General features: G+C 32.1%; 1 protein-coding gene across 2 annotated transcripts in view; it reads right to left on the bottom strand.

Annotated features, from left to right (window-relative positions):
- Positions 1 to 8,196: 8,196 nt before the first annotated feature.
- LOC106460569 (calcium-transporting ATPase sarcoplasmic/endoplasmic reticulum type-like) overlaps positions 8,197 to 24,650 on the bottom strand; it is a 90,883-nt gene continuing 74,429 nt past the window's right edge. The window contains exons 17-24 of one of the 2 annotated variants that reach the window (XM_013920287.2): positions 23,364 to 23,486; positions 22,769 to 22,981; positions 22,138 to 22,358; positions 21,019 to 21,221; positions 17,285 to 17,504; positions 16,394 to 16,511; positions 14,813 to 14,930; positions 8,197 to 9,513 (exon numbers count right to left, since the gene is read on the bottom strand). In XM_013920287.2, coding sequence (XP_013775741.1) covers positions 9,479 to 9,513; positions 14,813 to 14,930; positions 16,394 to 16,511; positions 17,285 to 17,504; positions 21,019 to 21,221; positions 22,138 to 22,358; positions 22,769 to 22,981; positions 23,364 to 23,486 — 1,251 coding nt within the window. In that variant the 3' untranslated portion in view covers positions 8,197 to 9,478. Of the gene's footprint in view, positions 9,514 to 14,250; positions 14,931 to 16,393; positions 16,512 to 17,284; positions 17,505 to 21,018; positions 21,222 to 22,137; positions 22,359 to 22,768; positions 22,982 to 23,363; positions 23,487 to 24,650 lie in introns of those variants that run through there. The other variant, XM_013920286.2, reaches the window with a different exon arrangement.

Consider the following 24,650-nt stretch of genomic DNA (forward strand, 5'->3'; position numbering starts at 1 on the left):
GACGGACAATTGAGACAAGCGTGGTAGTGACCGTAAGTAAAGTGCGTGAATCGTTGTGAATTATAGCGTGTGTTTAAGTTAAAATGACTGTGGAAATTAAGTGCATTGCAAAGTTGAGTTGAGAAAGAATAAACTAGTTTTATTTAAGAAAGGACTTGTGTGGCTGAAGTTTTTCGGAAAGAATTTCTACGGAAAATTAACAAACGACCAGAGACGTAACAATAAATTGATTTTATTTCAAGATAGGCGTGTTCTTATAAATAGGAAAATAATAACAGGGAAGATCAAACCTAATTTGTTGACTATAGACATAAAGGCAAAAGTCAGAGATAAATGCCACAAGTTTAAGTAATTTACAGATAGGTTGAAAGATTTTAAAAAAGCTTTAGGAAAGCTAGAGATTTGGTTACAAAACCAATTAGGAAATCCAAAAGAGATTATGAGAAACAGCTGGCTGATAATGTTACAACTAACAGCAAGGTTAAAGAGGGTTAAAGGTAAGCAAGCTATTAAACTAGAAACTGGGTCCTTGAAGAATGGTGATACCAAGTTTTCTTATTTTCAGTTTTTTACAAGAAAATATATTAGCAATATCCTTGACCAGGAACATTTTATGGGAAAGATTGTAATTGACCTGAATCATTTAGATGTTATCCTAGCGGTGGTGAATAGAAATATTGACTGATTATAATATATAAAATACCAGGTTTGAAAGAAGGTTAAGCAGTAGATATGCAAGCCTCTCTCTATTTCGCGCAGATAGCCCTCGAGTACGTTTGTGCGAAATTCATAACAAATCAAATCAAACTCTTATTTATCTGCAGTAGGTCAACATACAATGGACAGGTATGTGGCGATTGTAGAGTTGTTAATGTATTCTTGTGTTTAAAGTGGAAAATAAGAATTGTTCTGGAAATTATTAGACTAATTAATCTAATTACATCAATTAACAATATTTTCTTGACACAGCCGAACAAATTTATTCAACGAAGCTCACTCTACAAAAAAACTTTTTCATTACCAACAAAGCACACTATCCGGATTTAGATATCAGCATCATTAATCAAATATTCTAGGTCAAATAAAACGGACACTTTCAACTTTTAATTATAAACTTTCAATTTGCAAATACCAGTACGTAAATGTTAGAATGTTTATTACTCACAGCTTAATGGATGCAACAGAATTTGTTCAACATTTAAAAACTTCTTGAACAGAGCTCACAAACTCTTTCATTTTTCACAAACGAGGTTTATCTCGCATTTCGAACACAAAATGTATTCGGATCTGTGGAAGATTTATCACTTTACTTGCTACTGTTTAGAATTTTTACATAATATCACGATCTTTAAAAACAATTCATTGCAACACTTTAATTCTTTTGCAGATTATCTAGGGTAATAGTAAACCACTTTAGTATGGGTTGTGGCTTCCGTTAATTTAAACTCTTATTATGTTTAGTAGATGGCGATATAGCAATTACATATATATTATGACATTACGTCATTAATAGTAGTTAAGTTACATTAGTTTCCCCTAATTAGTTTCTTTGTCATAGATAAGATTGTTGCAATTTTCCTTTCTAAGTCTTATTATTATTACTGAACTTTCTCGAGGCTTATCGCGTTTATATTTCTGCTTCTTCTTCTTCTCTCTGAATCGGGATTTAGGTCGTTTTTACGACCTGGGAGGGTCAGGTTCAGGTAGACCTCTTCCTCCCTTCTGTACTGTTGTTATAATTTTTCTTAGGTTCAGGTTTTTTTTTGGTTGGCTGGTTTGATATGGAGTTGATTATTTCTATTAGTACTTTCCTTTTCAGGGCCATGTCCGTTTTATGTTTTCAGGTTCTATATGTGTGTGTTGACCTATTTTTAGGTGTTTATGTTCTTTGGATCTATAGTAGGAGTAGTAAATGTGGTAATAAGGGTAGTAGTTGTTGTGCTGCTATTTTTGTGATTAGTGTAAATGCATCCTCTTCGTTTTGGGGGCTGTTATATTTTTCTTGGAATATTCTGAATATGTTTTTGATTGTCTCTACTACTTTGTTTGAGAATTCCTGTATTTTAGGAGGTATGGATAGAGGTGTCTTCATTTGTTCTGTTGTTTCTTTAGTTTGTGTGTTGATTTTTACTTCCCGTGCTTGTGTTTGTGTAGTTGTTTCCGTTCAGGCGTGGGTTTTTAATGCTTGTGTGTATGTCTGTGTGGTAGACTGTTTGTTTGTATTGGCATTTTGTTGAGGGTTTGGTGTAGGTAGTAATGGTGTTTTTCTTTGTGTGCAGTTTACTTCATAATTTTGAGCTTGTGTGTGTATGTTGTTTTGTATATTGATTATTCTTGTTTTAATAGTTTTATATTTCTGGCATCCTTTATAGTTTGCTACATTTCTGCTTTGAAAAAGGTTTGGTTTGTTTTGAATTTCGCGCTAAACTACACGAGAGCTATCTGCGCTAGCCGTCCCTAATTTAGCAGTGTAGAACTAGAGGGAAGGCAGCAAGTCATCATCGCCCACCGCCAACTCTTGGGCTACTCTTTTACCAACGAAAAATCACATTATAACGCCCCCACGGCTGAAAGGGCGAGCATGTTTGGTGGGACGGAGATTCGAACCCACGACCCTCAGATTGTGAGTCGAGTATGCAAAGTGTTGCTGTTTTTGCTTTGCATATAAATAAATATTGTATTTCACTTTACATCATGTATACAGTCAGTTTATTCTTGGAATTTAAACTCAGCCAGTTTAGCTAAGTTCAGATTCATTGCTGTAGGAAGCAGTTTTGTAGTAGTCAGGCCATTGCCACAGCTGTATGACATTTTTATCCTTCATATCCATGAAAGCCTTTCCAACCATCAATCCCTTAGTACATCCATGAAAAAGTGGTCAGGCCATAGCCTGACTGGCCTTACCGCTTCTTTGTTATGTAAATATCCTGCATGAATCTCCCGTTATAAAGTGTACACACCTAATACTCGTACGGAAATCAGTTTCACCTGAATACACCACGCGTATATTACTGTAGTAAAAGGTTTTGTTGTGGTTTTTGTAAAAAGGTAATTTTAGTAAAATGATTTTGTTTCACTTGGAACTGATTTGTGTTAAAGGGTTTTATTTCTATTGTGTGCATTATTTTGCAGAAAGATATTTCGTTTTTTTTATGTGTTTCAGTAAGGATTTTATTTTATAGTGAATTCCAATCAGATGTCATGAAGGTTTAGGTTTATGGTTAAGAATGCTCAATGGTTTTGATCATTTTAATGCGTCCATTTTCGGAGTATTGTAGCACGTGAGCTGCACTTGACTCCTATAAAAGGTTTCACTGTTGTATGTACATTCAGTTACTGTGAAGAGTTTTCCACATATTTTACTTTGGCATTGTTTCAGGGTACCTCAGTATTTAATGATTATTTATGTGTTCTATGCAGTACTGTATTTAAATGTTAAAAGAGTTTTTATGTCGAATGTTTTCTCACATTAAAGATTTTGTTTTGTGTTTTTTATTATTAAAGGGTCTATCAGTAGGAAAGCACTAAGTTTATGGACTAAAATTCAGGGTTCGATTCGCCGTAGTGGACACATCACATAAATCAATGTGGTTTTGCTCTTAAATTAACAAAACAAACAAATATTGTTAAAGGGCTTATAATTTTATGTATTATGTGTAATTATCTTCGTTAAAACATTATTTTTAATGTATGATTTTCTTTGTTTAAGGGTATTTTCGTGTATTTTCTTTGTTTAAGTGATTTCCTTTGTTCTTGTTTTGTAAAGTGTAATTTTGTTAAATCATTTCTCCTAAAGGGGATGGGTGAACTGTGTAACTATTTTTATATTATTGTTTAATATTGTTGTTTTTGCCATTTTACTTATTAGTGTTGTTGGTGGGGCAAGTAATTTTACTAGGGCAAATACAAGTTACCCTATTTTCTTGAGTAACACACATTAAAAGTTTGAATCTTTTTACAGTTTTAGAATTAGGGATGGCTAGGTCAGTCTTGAAGTAAGTGGAGGAGGAAAGTGGACGCAGGATAGTACCACGTATTTTCTACACCTGTAGTTAATATGTAAATTTATATTTTTATTTCATTCCAGTTTGGGCTGAGAAATTGTTCAAGTAAACACATCTAACTATTTTTGATTCTACACCGACATGTGGATTCACTAATTTGCCATTTTTCTTTATTCATACTTTTAGTAGACTTAGAGATTTTGCTGGGATTTTAATAAATGTTTTGGTTTATAACGTAACTTTAACTTACGATGAAAGACTTTGTTTTGTATTTTACTTAAATGTTTTAGTGTCATAGTTTAACTTAACCGGACTGAAGAACGAATGCCCACAAATGTTTCAATTTCATTCTCTCGTGTGCCCCCCCCCCTCCCAGTGGCACAGCGACATGTCTGCGGACTTACAACGCTAAAAACCGGGTTTCGATACCCGTGGTGGGCAGAGCACAGATAGCCCATCGTGTAGCTTTGTGTACAACTACAAACAAACCTTTTCTCGCTGGTTCAGCCCATTCACCACAGACCCACTTTAATTTACTTTCTTTGTGTTTTGTAACTGTGATTTGTGTGTTAGAAGAGATTGTGGTAAACCTTTTTTTCTGTGTTTCGACTCTTTCTCCACGATAAGCTCAGTCACTGTACAGAAATATATACAAACTCATACTCTGTAACTTGGTATTCTTTGAACCTCCAATTAGTAGGCCTAACTAATCCACAGGAAAAAAAAAGTGTACTGGGAAATACCACAAAGCAAAATAAACAAAACTATTAGTTTATTTTCTATTCAGAGTAAGTCGAAAGTCTGTGCATAATGAAAATGCCAACGTGTTTACAACAATAAAACAACTACCATACTGGACTCTCTTTGGCACAGGTCTCAATAATTTCGGAAATTAAATATGTATTAAATTATATTACAGAAAATGTTACAGGAATACGAGTCTTGACTACTTTACTCTTGTCACAGTTTAAATAACTGTTAACTTCACGCTTCCGTAACTAGTTTAGAAAATGTCTGCAGTCAATTAATTACATTAAGGTTTTTTTTTTTTTCATTTCTATGCAGGTGGTTATGAAATTCTTGTAAATTGGATGTTGACAGGTTGTAAACATATACTAATCCTTCTGCTTAAATACAGATTACATACAGCATTAACTATTTCACAGCAGCTTCTGTCAGATTGGCCCTGTGTGTGTGTGGTTGTCCACCCTAGGATGTGGCAAGCCCATCCCAAGAAGTGATATGAATACTTGTGCAACTTGATTGAAAAATAGGGTTCTCTGCCTTGAATTTGTCATCTGTAATAGTCATTGTGACGTAGTTAATCTATGGATTATGATATGACTTATTTGGAAATCCCTTTGTCTGACTTGAAAGAGCAGTATAACATAATTTGTTCCGTCCTCGTCCTGTGAAGACGTTTTTGGAAATCCTTTCCATCCCAAGCAACCAATTTAAGTATAAACAGCTAGTATCCACCTATTTATTCACTTATTTTTCTTTTGCTGTCCGTGTTCAATTTTTCCAGAACCTGTGATTTGTGAATAATTTAACATCTATATACCTGAATAACACAGCTGATTTACGTAGTAATGACAGAAATAGAGAGAGAAAAAAAAATTTATCTATGTAATCTTATTTCAGTAGTTTGGCTGTTAAATACAAAGCTACACTATAGGCTATCTGTGTTCTGCCTATCGAACCCCGAATTTTAGCGTCATAAGTCTGCAGACTTACCACTGAGCTACTGGGGGTCTTTATAAGCAATACAGGTTATATACATACATACAGGTATAAAGTAAGTGATGGAGTAAGGGTATATTCCTGTCGTGTTAATAACCTGAGGGTTCCAAACAAAGTAATTCGGTATGTTCTGTTTGTTGATCCAGTTCAAGTGAAATCTTTCTTTCTCAATTTGTAAATATGTTGTTGCTGTTTTTGGCACAAGACTACACGGTGGGCTATCTATACTCTTTCTACCGCGAGGAATTAGAGTATTATAAGTCCATAACCTTATCACTGACCCACTAAGTGACTTCGAGGTATGTTGAAAAATAGAAACAACATCGTATTCGTGTAGTCATAATGTTACCAATTTTCCAGTTGAAGGCTACATTACTGACGAGTGGCTTTGGTGTGTTTTGAATTTCACGCAAAGCTACACAAGAGCTATCCGTGCTAGCCATCCCTAGGTTAGGGCACTCGACTCGCGATCTCAGGGTCACGGGTTCGAATACCCGTCACACCAAACATGCTCGCCCTTTCAGCCGTAGGGGCGTTATAATGTGACGGTTAATCCCACTATTCGTTCGAAAAGAGTAGCCCAAGAGTTGGCGGTGGGTGGTGATGAATGTCTTCCCTCTAGTCTTACACTGCTAAATTAGGGATGGTTAGCATAGATAGCCCTCGTGTAGCTTTGCACGAAATTCAAAACCAAATAAACCAAGTTTAACATCACAAAACGCTTTTGGCGACTGAAGCTTTAAAAGAATACTCTTCTTATCAAGTCATGTTGGATTGTATTTCTTCCAACTTATGAAAGTTTCTTTTCTTTCGTGTTTTAATATGTTGATACTATGGTTGTAACACTTTTATACAATAAAAGGTAATATATACGTATCCAGGAAAATACCAACATTTTAATAGGTTGTTTGTGTTCAAACTTAATGGTTCTATGTGAACAGGATGTATCCAGCTCTGAATGACACTAATCCCATCCCAAGACTGTTAAACATGGTATGGGCTAGTGCATGTGTTTTTTGTTTGTTATGTAGCCAGTACACTAGATAACTCATTAATTATTCTTTGATAAAATATGTGGCATGTTGTACATATACAAAAATATATATACAAATGAAACTCTGCTTTCTCCATTAAAGAGACGTGCATAACATAGCATTCTGGAAACTAACGGCAAAGCTTGAACTTGATTATAGTTCCATGTGAAGCCCTAGCCTTATTTGCATCAGAATTACACTTGTAATAATCTAGTTCCCAACTGCACTTTTACAGAGAAGCCAGCCTTAAAAATAGTCTTAGTACCTGCAACAGCTTACATCACTGTCATTGTTTTACTTTGTTAATACAGCTTTCTGTTGTTTTTTTTTTAAATGAAGCAGTTGTGTCCAGTCTTATTCCTTTTTGGACAAGTTTGAATTATTCACACTGCAAGCTTTTCCTATAAACCTTCTGTTTGCAGACTTAATATTTTTTTATTTTAAAAGTGGCAGGAATTTAGTTTTAAAAGAAAAATTCATCAAATTATTCCCAACTGGGGTGTGCAGAGATATTAATATCCCCCTTCACCCCACTTATGTTAGTTATGTATACCAAAAGTGAACTTTGTTTGTCGTATTATTTGAGGAAGGTTTCTGATTTATACCGTGAGTTTGAAATTCTTGAAACTTAACAGGATTTAAAATTTTGATAACAATATAAAATTTGAATATAGACTAAGAGTAACAATTGTCAGATGGCAATAGGTAAAGGTGAAGGCTGTGGTTGTAGAGGTGGTTTGCAACATATTTTGACAAATAACCCAAGCCCTATGACAAAGTCACAAAGTGGCAGAGATCTAAAAATCCAATGAATTGGCTATGATCAACAAATACAATGCCACAGAAACTGATGTGGGAGAAAACAGGAGAGCCCCGAGTAAACCTACTTTCACAATACAGGCACTGACTAGTCCACCTATCCTGTAATCAGCCTAAAAAAATCATAACATTTAGTTTAAAAAACAAAATGGCATCAATATGTCTGTGTAACTGTGTGGTTGATGTTTAATATGATGTCTCCATTTGCTTGCAGTACAAGTTGTATGGTGATAGCAGACTTAATACTTAGACACTGGTTTGTTTTCACTGAGAATACCACCACTATACTTAGAAATTGAGATATTTTATCTTTTAATTTTATTGTAATTTTTATTATCTGCAAGAGGAGGAAATAATTTGTAGTTGTATATACATTTGAAAATTAATCATTACTTATTTTTTATTATAATCTGCCATTAAGGAAAAGTGTTCTGTTTGTATGTATAGACTACTAAACTAAAACTATTTGTTAAAGCTCTCTCTCCATACTTAATTCTAAAATATAATAATTTATTGCCAGTAAGCAAACTGGTAACTTAAGTAAGTTCATGTTTCAATTGCATTTTTCAACTGTAAAAATAACTAATGAAACAAAATTGTAAGGTAATAAAATTTGGCTTTATTCCACTTTCGCCTACTGTACAGGGGAGGTCAATGTACAAAAATTGATCATGCATCTGATAATTTATCAACAAGAACAAGACAATAAAATATTAGGAACAAAAACAACATAAATGGCACTAATACACAGAATCTGTTAATTCAATTTTCTGTCCATGATGAAAGCATGAGTTTCACTCTCACAGCTTACACCTATTACGATCAACATTCCTTTCAATTCTGATCTTTAGAAATGAAAAACAAGTACACACTGATGTTCAAGTCTTTTCTTTATTGCACTGAACCACCAGCCTCTTTCCTGAAAAGCTGGTGCCTGATCATCATCACATAAGTGGTCAATTTAATGTTCAAAAAATAAGTTAAAACTGTAAAGATCCACATGAACACACTGTATCATTTGAAAGAATGGGTTATGAAGAAAAACAAACAATAAATGATCTCCAAAGTCTCACAGACAGTGCATTTCTATACCTTTGTATTTCAAATATCTTAAAACAATCTTACTATATCTACCATTATTAAAATTAACCCTCATTTTTTTATTTTTCTTAAAAGGGCTTTAGAGAAAATATCATTACACATCAAAAGCAAAAGAGACAAGAAGTCAATCCTCACAGAAAAAAAGAAAAATCTAACTACAAAGATTATGAGAAAAACACTCACAGATAAGAAAGCTAAACTTCTCTCACTGACCAGAGTACACTCATCAAAATAAGAACAGACAAAAGTAAAAAGGGAAAAATGGTAATTTTTTAATGAACAGGCATCTTGGGTGGTAACGCTGTTGAGTGCAGTAAATTATTGTGAGACAATAAACTATCACATTCCATCTTTGTGGAAAATGAAGGCCACATTCGAAGAGTTATTAATTTGAGGAATTTTCTAATCACAAGAAAAAAATAACAAGAACAACAATAATTATAAGCTTCTTCAATAAAGTTTGTATGGGATGGGAAGTAGTTGTAATTGTAAATTAAACTAACCTGTTCACATAATTAGTATATAGGTATAATGCTTTCTTGTGTTCTCTTTACGCTTTCAAATAAAGATTTTTGTTCTGGTGTTCAGTTGTTCGTGTGAAGGCCGATTTTTGTTGGTGACACCAAGACCCTGGAAACAAAGACGACACGAACAAATAACACCACAGTTTAGCAGAAAGAAAGGCTATACACCCTAAGTAAGAGATCAGCAGCAAACTTTGGCTTTCCTACTTGCCAACAGTTACAGGGTGTAGAGCTTCTATGTCAACAGCAATCTTTAGTGTTTTTTCTTTGATACAACAGCAGGAGAAACTGAAATAAAAGCGAAACACTAAAAGTTAACAAAATAAAAGCTGCTTCAAAAACCTTTGGCAATAAAGCCATGCACTATGTTAAGAACTAATTATAAAAAAAAAAAGAGACAAAAAACAAACATTTAGAACTTAGTCAGAACAAAATCTATGGCATTTAAACTTGACGAACTAAATGTTAAGATCTAGAACTCAACACTCATTATAGCACTAACTCTTAACAGAACTTTGTGAAAAAATAATTTAAATCAATATTCATTATATTTGTTTAATTCAAATCTCCAAGTACTTGATAAAAACCAGTAATGTTTGTGGAAAGCATCAGCTGTTTATGCATTTTTTATTACAACTGTTAGGCTTACTGGTTTCCAATGCTTGTCAACTTTAAATATTTGAAATGTAAGTTTAATATTAGAAGTTACGAACTGGTATTCAGGAAATATAAAATATAACTATAAAACATTCAAGAAACTGTGAACACAGCAAGATTTTGATGAACTCTTCATCCAAAGTTATAAAATGTTTGTCCAGCAATAATTTGATTTGAAATGTAAAAGTAAGTTAAAGAATAAATGAATATATATATAGTGTGTGTGTGTGTGTGTGTGTGTGTGTGTGTTTATGTATCTCTAAATGATCCTGATTCCACTGGGCTATGAAAAAATGTATGACTTATTCAAATAGTAGCATTTGTGGTTCAGAGAAAAGTGTATGAAATCTGACTTTTTGGAGTAATAATTTTCAAAGTTCTGGTAAGAATATACATTTCTAACAAACATGCAAGATGTTTAAAAATAATTTAAATAACAAATTAAATCCTCCACAGTAATCCTAAAACAAAAAAAATAAAAAGTTTATTATTAGTATGAGTCAGTTACACTAATAAACATACAGTATGAGAAAAAAAAAAGTTTCCTTGAAGGCAGTGTACTCTACTTTGAACATATAACTTATATTTCATCTATTAAATTGTTAGTAATTTTTTTATTTTTTAACCGATAAAGAACAACGAAATATGTTTTAGTGCAAACAATAATAATTATTTCAAAGTTTTTGATTATCTGTATCTTTTCTCCCTTTATATTTACCTTACATTATTCCACTACTAGCATCGCCAGGAAAATATATGATGCATCTAAAAGCTTCAGCACTAGACTAAATCTTGCAGAAACATTAGAGTATTTAATTACAGCAGCATCACTTGTTTCATTAGGAAACAAAATTATTTCATTGTTTTACTTCTAATGTAAGCATTGATTAACATACTGATGATACATCTATTTCAAATACTTTAATAACTATCAATCATTCACAAGTTTCATTACTGTTTTAAGAAATTATAGGTGAAAAATACCTGAAAAAAAATTAAAGTTTGTTTTTTACAGCATAATTAATAATTATATCACATCTTTTTTTTTCATTACATTGTCAGTTAAAAGCAGGTAAAGGCTCGTATTTTGTTTATTCTTAGCAATAGAGGCAAATATGTCAAAGAAATTAATGCCAAAATAAGACTTAAAACATACATCTTTTGACCTTATAAATGCATTATACTGAAAAATATACCATAATGAACATTTGACATGTTTTAAAATACTAAATGAAACTAAAGTATAGGCATTAGTTTTCCTGTTGAGGCTCATGCACATTAAACACACACACATCATGTGGTATGCTCTACATGACATTGAAGGTGATGAATATATTTTGCTACTAATAATTTACATTTGTATAATTGATACTTGAAACCATTAGTATTTGGTGAAACACCATGATTACAGAATTGAGGAGAAAAACAAAGACAATTGTACATTTCACAAAAACCTCATTTATTAACAACCATGTTTTCACCAGTAAATGCATCATCAGGTACAGACTGAAATGGTTTGTAAACAGGTTTATATATGTTAAACCGAAAAACCAGAATAATCTCCCCACTTGTCTTAAGATTGATGTCTAGGTTTCTTCCAGTTATTTGAATTAACATATTTACAAAACAATTTCAGTCTGTACCTGATGATGCCTTTACTGGTGAAACCATGGTTATTAGTAAATGGAGTATTTGTGAAACCTATAATTGTCTTTGTTTTTTTCCTCAATGCTTTAATTCACTTTTGGTGCCCTAAAACTACCTTCCAGTTATTTGCTCAAACACAGCACATTTTCTTAAAACCTATAAGTTAAATTTTCCTTTTAGAACACAAGAAATTAAATTCCTCTCCACTCTTGTGGTCATTCTTTCTTTTCAAACATAAAAAAAATTTCCTTAAAAAAGAAAAACAATAAATATCTGTTAAAAAAAAAGAATAGAAAAGGTAATTTTTGGCTAGTGCTTTTTGATATGACTTATCTTGCTTAATCTGTAAGTTTTAAATTATAATGACCTGATGCAATTTCACACTGAAATAGCCTTGAATTGATCAAATATTTTTTCTTTGCATAGGTTTTACTCTTCTGTGTTAAATACCAAAACTTAATGTAAATACTCATTATGATAAACTCAATGATGTATTTAATTGCATTATATCATTAAAGAAACCAGTGTCAGATTAAACTCGAAACATAACACAGGAAGATAAATTATGAAAAGTTAATTTAAACCTACACATTTAAGTTCTTTCCAGAAATAAAAATGGCAAATAACATTATTTGGCCCTCTAGTGATTAGTGTTTGTTGTTGTTCAAACACAATAAAATATTCAAAACATTAAACAAAGGATTTTTTCCTCTCTCTCAGCATACAACCAATTTGAATATTTAACTCCCTTGTGAGTAGGAAAAAAAAATTCTGCTCAATCACAAGTAATTTATTTCAAATTCTAAGTGCTTATTATCCTATCGTTTAATGTTGAAAAAAAAAGTATTATTGGACCTATAATGGTCACTACTCAGCATTGTTGAAACATTAACATCTTCAAAATTACACATTGAATTTTTTATTAAAATGCAATAAATGATGTTACTTGGTCATAGAATAGCTGCTGTTACTTGTTCAACTGATAAAATCTATACAATGCCTTTGCATTTCAACAGAAAATCCTTTGAGTAAAAGGAAAGAAATTGCCTTTTCTCAGTCTCCTAATGACATGTGTTCCTTTCTATTTATTTGCTTTGACAATACCCTGTGCACAGTGGAACTTTGAGTGTTTTGGCTATACTTAGATTATACTGTAAAAGTCTGACAAATGTTTTTTGACCCTAAAAAGAAAAACTAGTAATAGAAAAGTATCTGCAAATGAACTGTTCCATCTGCTAATATAACAAAATCTATTAGAAGCCACTGGGATAATATTAGCAGATATATAAAATTAAACCATTGACTATAACAAGATTATAAAATAAAACATGGTTTCTTCAAAGCATATTCTTCTATGGTTACAAGCACACAAGAACTTTGAAAAACTGGTTGAGGATTAGAATTACCCAAAATCTTTACTCGTACTATTTCATTTAAACTACTCCATAAAATATAAAGGTACGAAATGAAAGTCAACACCATTATTTTCCAAAATGAGAAAGATATTTTCATAGATATAAGTAGGGTTTTACATTTTTGTTATAGGTAGATAACAATTCTCACTGCAATGAATAATATAAAGTTACATGGGAAACCAACTTCACTGTTGTGAAGAAATAAAAGGTTGTTATTGATAAACTATAGTTGTCCAATATATTGAGAAATGTCAGATACTTTTGCTATTGTTGCTTTTCTTCAAGGCTCTACTAGTAAAAGTAATTGATTGTACCACTACACACTGAATAAAAATTATGGTAACTGTGGGTAATAATGGTAAAATAAGAATGTTTTTAAATATGTAATTTGTTATATACTGTAAAACTAATCTTTAAAAAGTGATACTAAATTTTTTTTGCTTATGTTAGGGAGACAAAAAATAGTTAAAAACATACAATGTAACCAAAACCCAGTAATAAATGGGGGAGAAGCAAAAATGTTTAAAGTATACAGTTTACAGAAAAATCCCCTCCTGATCATTCGAGCATCAAGGCTAAAATATATTTCCATATTTAAACATCTCTAAACTATTACAGAAACTGTAGAAAAATCCTGAAATTAGAGGTTAACTTATTTCAAAATCAATCACTAAAACTCATAATCAAACATGCCACAGGAATCTGTTTTTGTTTAAACAAGTGTTAAGAAACTATCACTCTGCAATAGGATATCAGAAAAGGTATTAATACAGAAAATAAAATTAAGGTAAATTCAGAGGAGAAAACAATTGGTATAAAATGTAGGAAAATAAATGCACGGTCGGGGAATTTGATATAAGGTCTTCAGTCTCATAAGCATTGAACTCCAATTAGTAAAGACTGAAAATAACAGACAACAAGCATTATGTAGTAAGTCTGCTACATACAAGCAGGAATTTGGCCAATTCAGAGGGAAACAATGATTCATCAGCAATTTTCTACACTGAAACGTATAACACAACAATAAATAAAATCACACTCAAAATCAAAATTAGACAGCTTTATATCTTGTAGTTTTCAGCTACAGATGTTAAGAAAAGATGTCACAGACTTGGGTAGAGGAAATGAGATAGATACTGGAAAAAGAAAATTGAAATCAAGTTAATGTATTTAAGAGTTTTCAGTTACAGGTACGGTAGGTATTAAAGAGGAACTATCACAGTCTTTAGGTAAAGGAACTGAGGCAGTTGCTGGTAGGATAAAACTGAAATCAGAATTTTTGTATCTTGCAGTTTTATAACTACAGATACTGTAGATGTCAAGAAAAGATATTGTCTTGGATAAAGGAACTGAAGCAGTAGTTGGCAAGGCAAAACTGAAACCAGGATTGTGTATCTTGTCATTTTCAGATACAGAGACTGGAGGTGTTAAGAAATATCACAGTCTTGAGGAAAAGGAACTGAGACAATAGCTTGAAGAACAAAACTTAAACCAGGGTTGTGTGTCTTGTAGTTTTCAATAACAGTCTTGAGAAAAAAGAATTAGGGCAGTAGCTAGTAAGAGAAAACTGAAACCAGGGTTGTTTATCCTGTAGGTTTCAAGGTTTCAGCTACAGATACTGTAGGTGTTAAGAGATGACATCAGTCTCGAGGAAAAGGAATTGAGGTAGTAGCTGGCAAGACAAAACTGAAACCAGGTTTGTGTATCTTGCAGTTTTCAGCTACAGATAACACAGCAGTTTAGAGGGGTGATATGTCAAGGTTTCAGGTCAGGCACTTTGGACTGTTAGAAAGGAGAGTAGATCAAGGCAGCAGCAAACAATGCCCAAGAAGCAATAATCCAATGAAGTTCAGAGTAAGATTTTGTACCATCAATATAGTTGCGGGCAACAAACTTCATCGTCTCGTCTAAGATAATAACGGGAAGAGAGATCTTCATGACGGCCATCCACTCTTCAAGTGTCAGTGGACACACAGAGAATACGGTCTGTTAATAAGAAGATCATTAAAAACAACATGAAAGTAAAATAAGGTTTATATAAACTTTACCTTACAGAAAAAAAAAGTCCGCGGTACAAATGTGTATTAAATAACACATGTTCTACAGTAATTCCTGTACACTGAATCCAAAAATGATATCCATTTTTCTCTATCATGTACAGTTTTTCACAAAACGTAATAATGCAATACACAAAAAAAGGACCACAACACGTAGTTTTGAGACTAAAAGATGTAGATTTCATAAAACAAAATCAGGATGAATGAGGATGCATATTCATTTGACATCAATGTTCTTCCCTTTTCTTCAGTTTGTTTGTATTTTTGTTAACAAACATAATAATACAAAGTGTTCCTTGTGGTAAACGATATATAATTTGATATAAATAAAAGCTTTTCTTTTCTACACAATTTGTACAAATCCTTACATGATAGAAAAAAAAATGAACATTATTTTTCGAAATCTGTGTAGCTGAATTATGGAAAATCCATTATCAAAACCAAAACAACTTTTATAAAGTTTAAATTCACAGACCTGTGCAATCTATATAGAGATTCATTAGGAGGATTGTTGTTTGATTTTGTGCTAACAACAACATAAAAAAATAATAATAATTAATGGTAAAATATAATTTATAGTACCATGTTTTAAGTGAAGCTTAAATAAATTATCCTTAAAGGATTTGTTGTTAAAACTTTGAACAAAACATACAAATAAACTATATGTACAAAAATAATACAAGTAAAATAGTATAGTGATTCAAGATGTTAAGGCATTTGCTCTGCATGTAGTTAAGAGTGAATGATCATAATCTCATGTTACAGATATGAGAAGGATGAACTTTTCAATGAATTGCTCATAAACCATGCAGATATTTCTCAGTTTAACCATCACAATAAGAAAATATAAAAAGGTACTGACTTTCAGCTTTTTTTTATTGCAAAGTAAACAGAAGAACCACACTTCTTAGCTATCAGTTTTTTCTTTCATTAAAGTCTGATTTTGTTTAGATAATCTAATAACAAGTGCTGAATATTAAGTTTCTATCAGAAATAATCATTATCTTACACTACAAGAAAAAATGACTAACTATTCACAGGTTTGTTTCATAATCAAGCACCAAAGAGGGGAAACCATGGAAAACTTTACCTACTAAAAGGAAACCAATATACAAGATCGAGGTGTATAAATAAGGTCATGAATGGAAAGAAGGTATTTTAATACTGAAATGATATCAGTGATTAATGCATCAGATTATGAATTGTAAAGTCACGAGATGAGAAAGCATGTTAATAGTGAAAGGGTATCAATACATAAGGTCATGAAGTGTAATCAAGGAGAAAGAAGGCATTTCAATACTGAAATAAAACTGATGTGCAAGCTCATGAAGTAAGAAGGCATTTACCAAAAGGATGTTAATTTACAAGATCATGAAATAACAAGGCACTTACTGAAAGGATTTCAATGTATAAGATCATGAAGTGTAAGGTCATGGAAAGTGCCATTGCTGACACTAACCACAAGTTGGTCCAAGGAGGCATGGCAACAAGAGACTGGTTTTCTGAAAGACTGGTTAATAGAAATAAAATTTAATTATTCTTTCGTCCTGACAAAAAAAAATTAGCATATTTTATTGCATAATTTATGATCTATAAAAATCAAAAGCTAACTAGAAAACAAAAAAAAATTATTAGCTTCAGCAAATGTACAGAAAGTGAAGTAAATGCAGAAACAATATTCATACATGGTATTTCTTAATTTTGAACTGATAGGCTAGAGGGAAGGCAGTTAGTCAATGGCATCCATCACTAACTCTTCTGCTAACTGAGTAATGAGATTTGACAAAGGATAAACAAACCTGATCTGAACAATAACCAAGATCTTGAAGTTAATAGCACTTGAAACATTAACATAATAAACTAACAAAATAAAACAATCTGTCACAGCCAAAGTCCAATAATATCCAACGCTTTGTTGGTTATTGTTCAGTACACAGTCACAAAGTATCATAATAAAGCCTCAACATGGAATTCAAAACATCTTCTTCATTAAGCATCCTCAAGCAGTTGTTGTCCACACATAATGTTTGCATAATAAAACAGAATAGTCCTTGTTAATAGTAATCAAAATGTTTTTTCTAGAGTCACTGGTCTATAAAAGAAACACAATTTAGGAATTTATGACAAAAAAAAGAGAATATAATTTTATGATCAATACTGATTATTCCAAAAATTTATTATTGCATATAACTAACTAAATAAACAAATATGTATATAATTTAATTAATGAAAAGCTTGAGTCACTTGTGGATTTTTAATGTTTCTTGAAACTATATTTCTTACCTGTTGAGAGCATTCAACATTTCAATTGTTACCAAAACAGACAAGGCCATGGTCATAGGATGAGGGTCATTGAAAACATTACAGTCCACTCCTTTAAAGTTTTCTGGGTCACCAGGGCAGCTCAGATGGTGGGTCAGTTGGTAATAATTCATGTGGGGTCCATTAGCAGCCACCATAAACCACCAGGCAGCAGCACCAACTGTCCCAGCACCAACATAAGCTGCGAATGGTAAAAGTTATCCATTATCTTTTACAATCCAGTGAATTTAATTACAATCAATTATGAAAATAATAATTTTACTCAAAACCACTTTTCTAGTTTCAAGCTTTTATTAAACATTCAATAACTTTTTTATATATATATGTTTTTCGTCTACCCACCTTCTTACCCTCTTTGTCTTCTCTCCACCTATCAACTCACCCATTTTGTTTTCTCTCAAACCAATCATTTAACCATTTTGTTTCCTTTCCGTCCAACCACTCACTTTTTTTACTTTCTCTTTATTTCCACTTAAACAAATTACTCAAAATACTTATTGTAAAGAAAATTACAATTAAAAAATTTCCAAAGCTAAACATGCGTCTCATTTAAAACATTATACTCTTTAAAATTATATTTATAAATTTAAAATAGCTTTTGCTACTTAAACTTGACTATTTTACAACCTTTTTGACAATGGAAATAAACAAATGTTTGACTACACTTTTGAGTTCAACTCCGAATTCATCAAATGATCCTGAATGTCACTCAAAACACTGGGATAATAACATCAGTTTGTAGCCTATGCAATCTTGATGAATGCCAGAGTTGTACAGAGGACTGAGTAAATTATATTAAAAAAATACTTTTAAGATGCAAATCATCAAGCAATATGTCAACCACAGCTGATATAAATTCCCAGCATAATGGCATGTATCAGAACTACATTTTACACTGACATTTCATAGGTAGCATGATGTTATCAAAAAAAATATTGTTTTTGGGAAAGATAGGTAACAGCCCTTTCTGATACAAAATATTCATACATTCATATATGCACCTAACACTCAAGGCAGAATAGGCATGTGCCCTCCCACTTTTTTCAGTTAGTGTATATACACTATTATTAACAACTATGTTAGATTGACTTAGTTTTTTTTGCTCCTCCATCACTTTCCAACAGAGCTGAGAATGAAAGGCGTATTCATGTTATTCTATATGAAGGCATACTGGTGAAGTTGTTAGATGCAACACCATAGACTTATGTGTGATAAGACTGTTGAAATGAATGTTAAGACTTCATCATCCTTGTACACTAGGTGGAAAGCCTGCATGGAGCATTGTTGTGCTTTTGACAGACAGCCTTAAGATGGAGCCTTTTACAAAGATAGACTACTTTCAAGGATCATGATCAGAAGTGGTGCACAGACTATGAAGATGTGATGAAGCTCTAAAGTTATTCTATAGAATGTATTCAACTTCTGTAAACACATTTAATGCAAGTTTTCTGGTACTATTCAGTATAAATAGAACAGTAACAATACAATTTTACAGAGGAAAAGAGAGGGAATAAAGAAATGAGCTCATCATCCATAGAGAAAAAAACTATTTTCATTTATTGCTTTCATTTTCTTCTTTAGTTGGTTTACTAAACAGTTATTATCTGGCAAGTTGGTATTCAGTGTATTCATATTTCTGTTCAGTTCTTAATTTCTTCCACAACAGCAGATGGCCTCTCTATCCACACAGCAACCTTTAGCTGCTGTGGGGCTATAGGAAAGATAAAAAGTGCAAAGTTCCTCATAGTATTCAGCAATAAAAAAAAGGCTGTTGCATTTAATATGGGTCAACTGTGTGGGTTTTGTAGCTTCATCTCTAAGAATTACTTATCAACATTTCTATGCAGGTCCCCCATATCAAGAGATCCTTGGCAGCTGCCTTGCCTTAAGGCTATCTTTGGCTATCCAGTTCCTAACTTTACAATAATAAGTTAGCTATCCCTGTCTAGTTCCTAATTCCAAAATGACAGATGGCTTACCCCTATTTAATTCCCAATTTCACTTCTAATAGGTGGGCTATCCCTATCCAGTTCCAAATTCCACATGGCTAGATAGCCTACCTCTATGATAGATGGCCTACTCCTATTCATTTTGTAATTTCACATCTAACAGATGGTGTACCCCTATCCATGTTTAGTTTCCAACTCCATAAATGATAGTGAATTGTTCTCCTTTTCAAGTTCCTAATTCCACAACTGATATGTAGTGTATCCCGCTTTATGTTCAGTTTGTAATTACACAGCTGAAACCTTCCCCTGTGCAGATTCTAATTTCAAGGCTGTAAGACAATTTATCCCTATTTCTGTTCAGTTCTTATTTTCTGAGCTAATAGATAATATATACCTATTTCTGTTCAGGTGCTAGTTCCACTATTGATCTGTTTGTTCCTGTTTTGTTGCTACTTAAGTCGAAGTTACAGTGGCTGTTACAATAATGAGTGTTTATTACTTACTTGCTTTTTCATTAAATTTTATAAATGCATGCTTCTTAACTTCTGAAAGAACACTATGGTTAGAATCACAGAGTGTAGACTGAAATCTTGAATCAATTATTTAGTTTTACAAAATATCCAACACCAGGACAAAAGGTTTGGAGCTCACATGACATGAGCTATGTTTCTAACATCTTATTTCATACAATTTGCCAGATCAACACTTATAGATAAGGTTAAGTAATGATGTGTAAAGGAACAACAAATATACAAACAGAATACACAACAACCACAGCAAGTAACATCGATTTAAAGGTAATATCTCAATTTCTTAAATAAACAGAATAGTTCACAATACAAAATCAAGTAACTCAAAAAAAAAAGAACAGTAGTTTAAAGGTACTAGCTCAGTTGCTCAAATAAACAAAATGATTCACAATATAAAATATCTCAGTAAAATGTTTTGGAAAATTAAACAAGTTTCCTATTTGATCTCTCAAAGTTTATCAAGACAATTCTTCAGTCAAAAAATGTTTTAAAATTATGTGTGATATAAAGAAGATTTTAAATCTTTTCCTCCAATAACTATACAAGTCAACACCATACATCTTAATTTAACAAATCACCCATATATATATATATATATAACATGCTATAATTAAAAGCTCAAACATTTAGACAACATATTAAGAAATTATGAAATGAAAAGGCACAGGGATACACTCTATATAAGCTGTATAATTAGGAACAGAACAAGGGTAGGGTTATACCATTTATCAATTGTTGTGGAATTGAGAAATAAACTAGAGATAGGCACGCACCATCTGTCCCTTATATGGATTAAACACTACATCATTTTCTGTTAAGTGATGCATATTTGGTATTTTACAATGTTAAGCTTAACTCTTTCATTTTCTTACTCTGGAGATTTTTATGTCATGCAAGGCCTCACACAAGTTCACATATTGCTGTGTATGTATCTTAAACTATCATCAGTCCTGTTAATATGATCACAAAATCTTTTAACAATAGCCTTGTGTATTGAGGATTTTAATAGTACCTTTAAATCCACTACATTTTATTACACATCATGCTGATGAAATGATCTACCAACAAGTACTGCAATAATTTAGTAAAACTCAACTTAAAGCATATAAAAATGTGAATATCATGGATGATTTTTTATCATAAGATACTCCAATATTGACTATAATTGACATTACATTGCAAAACAAATCAAGACATTAATAGTATAAAACAATACCTCCAATAGCCATGTAACGGAAGAAAAGCCATCCAGAGATTAGTCCCTCGTCTGCCTTGCGAGGAGGACGATCCATGATATCAAGATCTGGAGGGTTAAAGCCTAGGGCTGTGGCTGGAAGGCCATCAGTAACTAAGTTCACCCAGAGCAGCTGGACAGGAATCAAGGCCTCGGGTAAGCCTAAAGCAGCTGTGAGGAAAATGCTAAATCCAAAAATTAACAGTTTTAGTAAGTTTTTAATCTGAAGAGAATATAATCTTTATACATTTCCTCAGTGCTAATGATATAAATAAAATGATATATATATATATATATATATATACACACACAACAGTCATTGTTTTACTATCCATCACTTACTTCAAGTACAAATAAATAGAAAATAAAAAGTTCCTGAGAAATGAGTAATTTTTATATGGCTTCATGCACCTAAAGAAGCTACGTTTGGTAATGAACATTATTCTTATCTTACTAACATAAGTACCTCTAAGTTTCCTACAGTTTACAGGCATTTCTTTAATTGTACTATGCTGATAAAAGTGATAGTTTACATATTTTTAACCAGTAAAGTACTTTGGATAATTAAATATTTCAATCCCCTCCAGTCAATAATACTCAGAAAATATCCCTCTGTTTCCTGTAAATTAATTTTTTCACAACGAGTTTATGTACCTAACATATTTAGGTACTATTTCTACAGAAAACATAAAATGATAAAAAATAAAAATGTTCAAAGTACGTATTTTAACAATACTGTGAAACCGAGAAACTATCACAAAACTTATTACCAGTTTACACTTTCCCTTACTAAATGTATTAGAGAATCATGTTGACAGTTTACACTTTCCTTTATTACAAAAGTATCAGAGAAAATGTTGACAGTGTACACTATCTTGCTATACAATTACAAGAGAAACATGTTGACAATTTACACTTTCCCTTACAGTAAAATTATCAGAGAAACATGTTGAAAGTTTACACTTTACATTACTAAAACATTATCAGAGAAATATGATGATAGTTTACCTTTTCAATTAATACAAAATTATCAGAGGAATATATTGACAGCTAGCACTTTAACTAACTATGACAGAAACATTTTTACGGTTAACATTTTACCTCACTACTTCACCAATGTTTGATGAGATTAGGTAACGGATAAATTGTTTCATATTGTTATAAATGGCTCTTCCTTCTTCAACAGCAGCTACAATAGTGGAAAAATTATCATCAGCCAATACCATTTCTGCAGCTGACTTGGCAACTGCAGTTCCCGAACCCATAGCAATACCAATTTCAGCTTTCTTGAGGGCAGGGGCATCATTAACGCCATCACCAGTCTGAAAAAATGTCAGATTAGCTAGTAAAAAATCACAAAAGACAAGCTCACTGATATCATACAACTAGTAAACTTAAGCTCTTCTAAAAATTACATGATGAATTGCATCTAAGTATGGATTATTTCTCTTTTATAACCCTGTGACTTATGTATATAAAACTACTGTTGGTAAAATCAATCATTACTTATGAAGGATGATAAATTTGGATACAACTAAAGAAGAATGACTGCATAAAACAGAGAATGTTTTTTTAATTCAGCCCAATGGTAGATTATTTGGGTGATGAGTTGAAAGAGTCTGTACAGTCCCACATGAGCCACACTTTCTGTGAAAATTAAAATGCAATGTACAAAAAATACATAACCTGCTAATCACCAATTACAAAAAACATAAAATATGTATGAGCATACCATAGCCGAGATCTCTCCATCTGCTTGAAGAAACTCTACGATTTTACTTTTGTGAGCTGGTTCCACGCGGGAGAAGAGTCGAGCTCGAGCACAGGCTAATCGCTGTTCATTAGGAGAAAGATCATCAAACTCACGGCCCGAGTAGGAGAGGCCTGAGGTGTTCTCATTTTCACCAAACACTCCAATTCTGCGACAGATAGCTTCTGCTGTAGCCTGTTCAAAGATTAGGAAATAGGTAAAAACTGATATTAGATGACTGTTGATGTACATGTCACTCTGCTGTAACTCAATAGTGAATCCATTTTAAAAAAGTAAATCAAAATACACAACAGAAAAATAAATACAAAATATATTAAATAATGAGCAATACAACTGTACTTAGAAATACTTAACCAAGTTTGAACAGTTTTTAGTAACATTTTAGAAAGATTTTTCTTCCAAACATCACTGCAAAAGCTCCGCTTTTATATTGAATCATTGTTGTACTTTACAAAAACAAAATGCAACTACCATATTATTTCAAAATATAAATTTCAATTTAGAAATGAATACAACAGTTAAAACAATTAACAGTTAGGAAAACAAACAGCCATACCTTGTTGTCACCAGTAATAACAATTACTCGGATACCAGCATTTGCACATCGAACAATGGAGTCAAAAACTTCCTTCCTTGGTGGATCCAACATCCCTACAACTCCAACAAATGTCATGTTAGCCTGAAAACAAAATTAATTTTATAGGTCTCACAGCACAGTAAAAAAATGTGCACAATATTCATCTGAACTGGTAAAATGGTAACAAGGCAATTTCTGCCTTACAAAAAGAATAAAATTTAAAACATTTCTGGTTGAGATTTGACAAAGTTCAAGTTTGAGGCAAACTTCAAAATTCTTCTGATAAAAAAAAAGTATTAATACTATCAGTGTAAGACTAACATGAAAAAATTCAAACATAAGTAAAGTATTGGGATAAAATAGTACCAGAGATTAGGAGGTTGCCAACGATGAATATTATAGTCCAATTGTTTTACTAGTTCTTCCAGTTGCTCTTGCTAATAAGTAAACAAATTATCTAGTAGAACATGTAGTATGAACCTGGCTTAGAATGAATTTTAAAGAACTGCCACTATACAAGTTGATGATTGGCAACACTATTGCTACTACAGCATCACACTGTTCTAAAAATACAAACATTCTGCATCGTAAAGAGCTTGTATTTTGCTGCACAATCATTTAGAAGAAAAGTTAAAACAACTGTTTGATTGAACAAAAGTCTTGAAACAATGTATTTTTATAAATTAAATTGTAGTTATTCAAATATAACATATATATATATATATTTTCATTCTTGATTTTACTACTTACATTTAAAATGGTAGTACTAGAATAATAATTTCATTTAGCTGTTTACGTATTCAAGTGCTGCTCACTCAACCCTTTGGTTTAGTAAATATAACATAACATAATGTTTTGGGAAAACATGGATGGGACATATTGATCCATCTCATCTGTTCCATCCTCTAAACTAAACTAAGACTATTAATAAATAAATTTTTAAAAAATCTTAAAGCCAGCCCTTATCATTCATATACTTATCAAGTTTTCTCTTAAACTCATATAAATTTAGTACCTCCAAAACATCCGAAGACAACCCATTCCAAAGGCCAACCACCCTGTTAGAAAAAAAAAACTGTTTTAACTGAAGGTGACTCCTACCCTGCCAAAATGTATACTTGTCTCCCCTAGTCTTACTATTCTCACTGTTAAGTATGAAAAAAAAAAAGATGATGCATCAACACTATCAATTCCCTTTACAATCTTAAACACCTCAATCAGATTCCCCCCACCAACTCTTCTTTTTTCTTCAAGAGAAAACAATTT

The sequence above is a fragment of the Limulus polyphemus genome, unplaced genomic scaffold (assembly GCF_000517525.1).
Source record: "Limulus polyphemus unplaced genomic scaffold, Limulus_polyphemus-2.1.2 Scaffold796, whole genome shotgun sequence".
In the NCBI taxonomy this organism is placed as follows: Eukaryota; Metazoa; Arthropoda; class Merostomata; order Xiphosura; family Limulidae; genus Limulus; species Limulus polyphemus.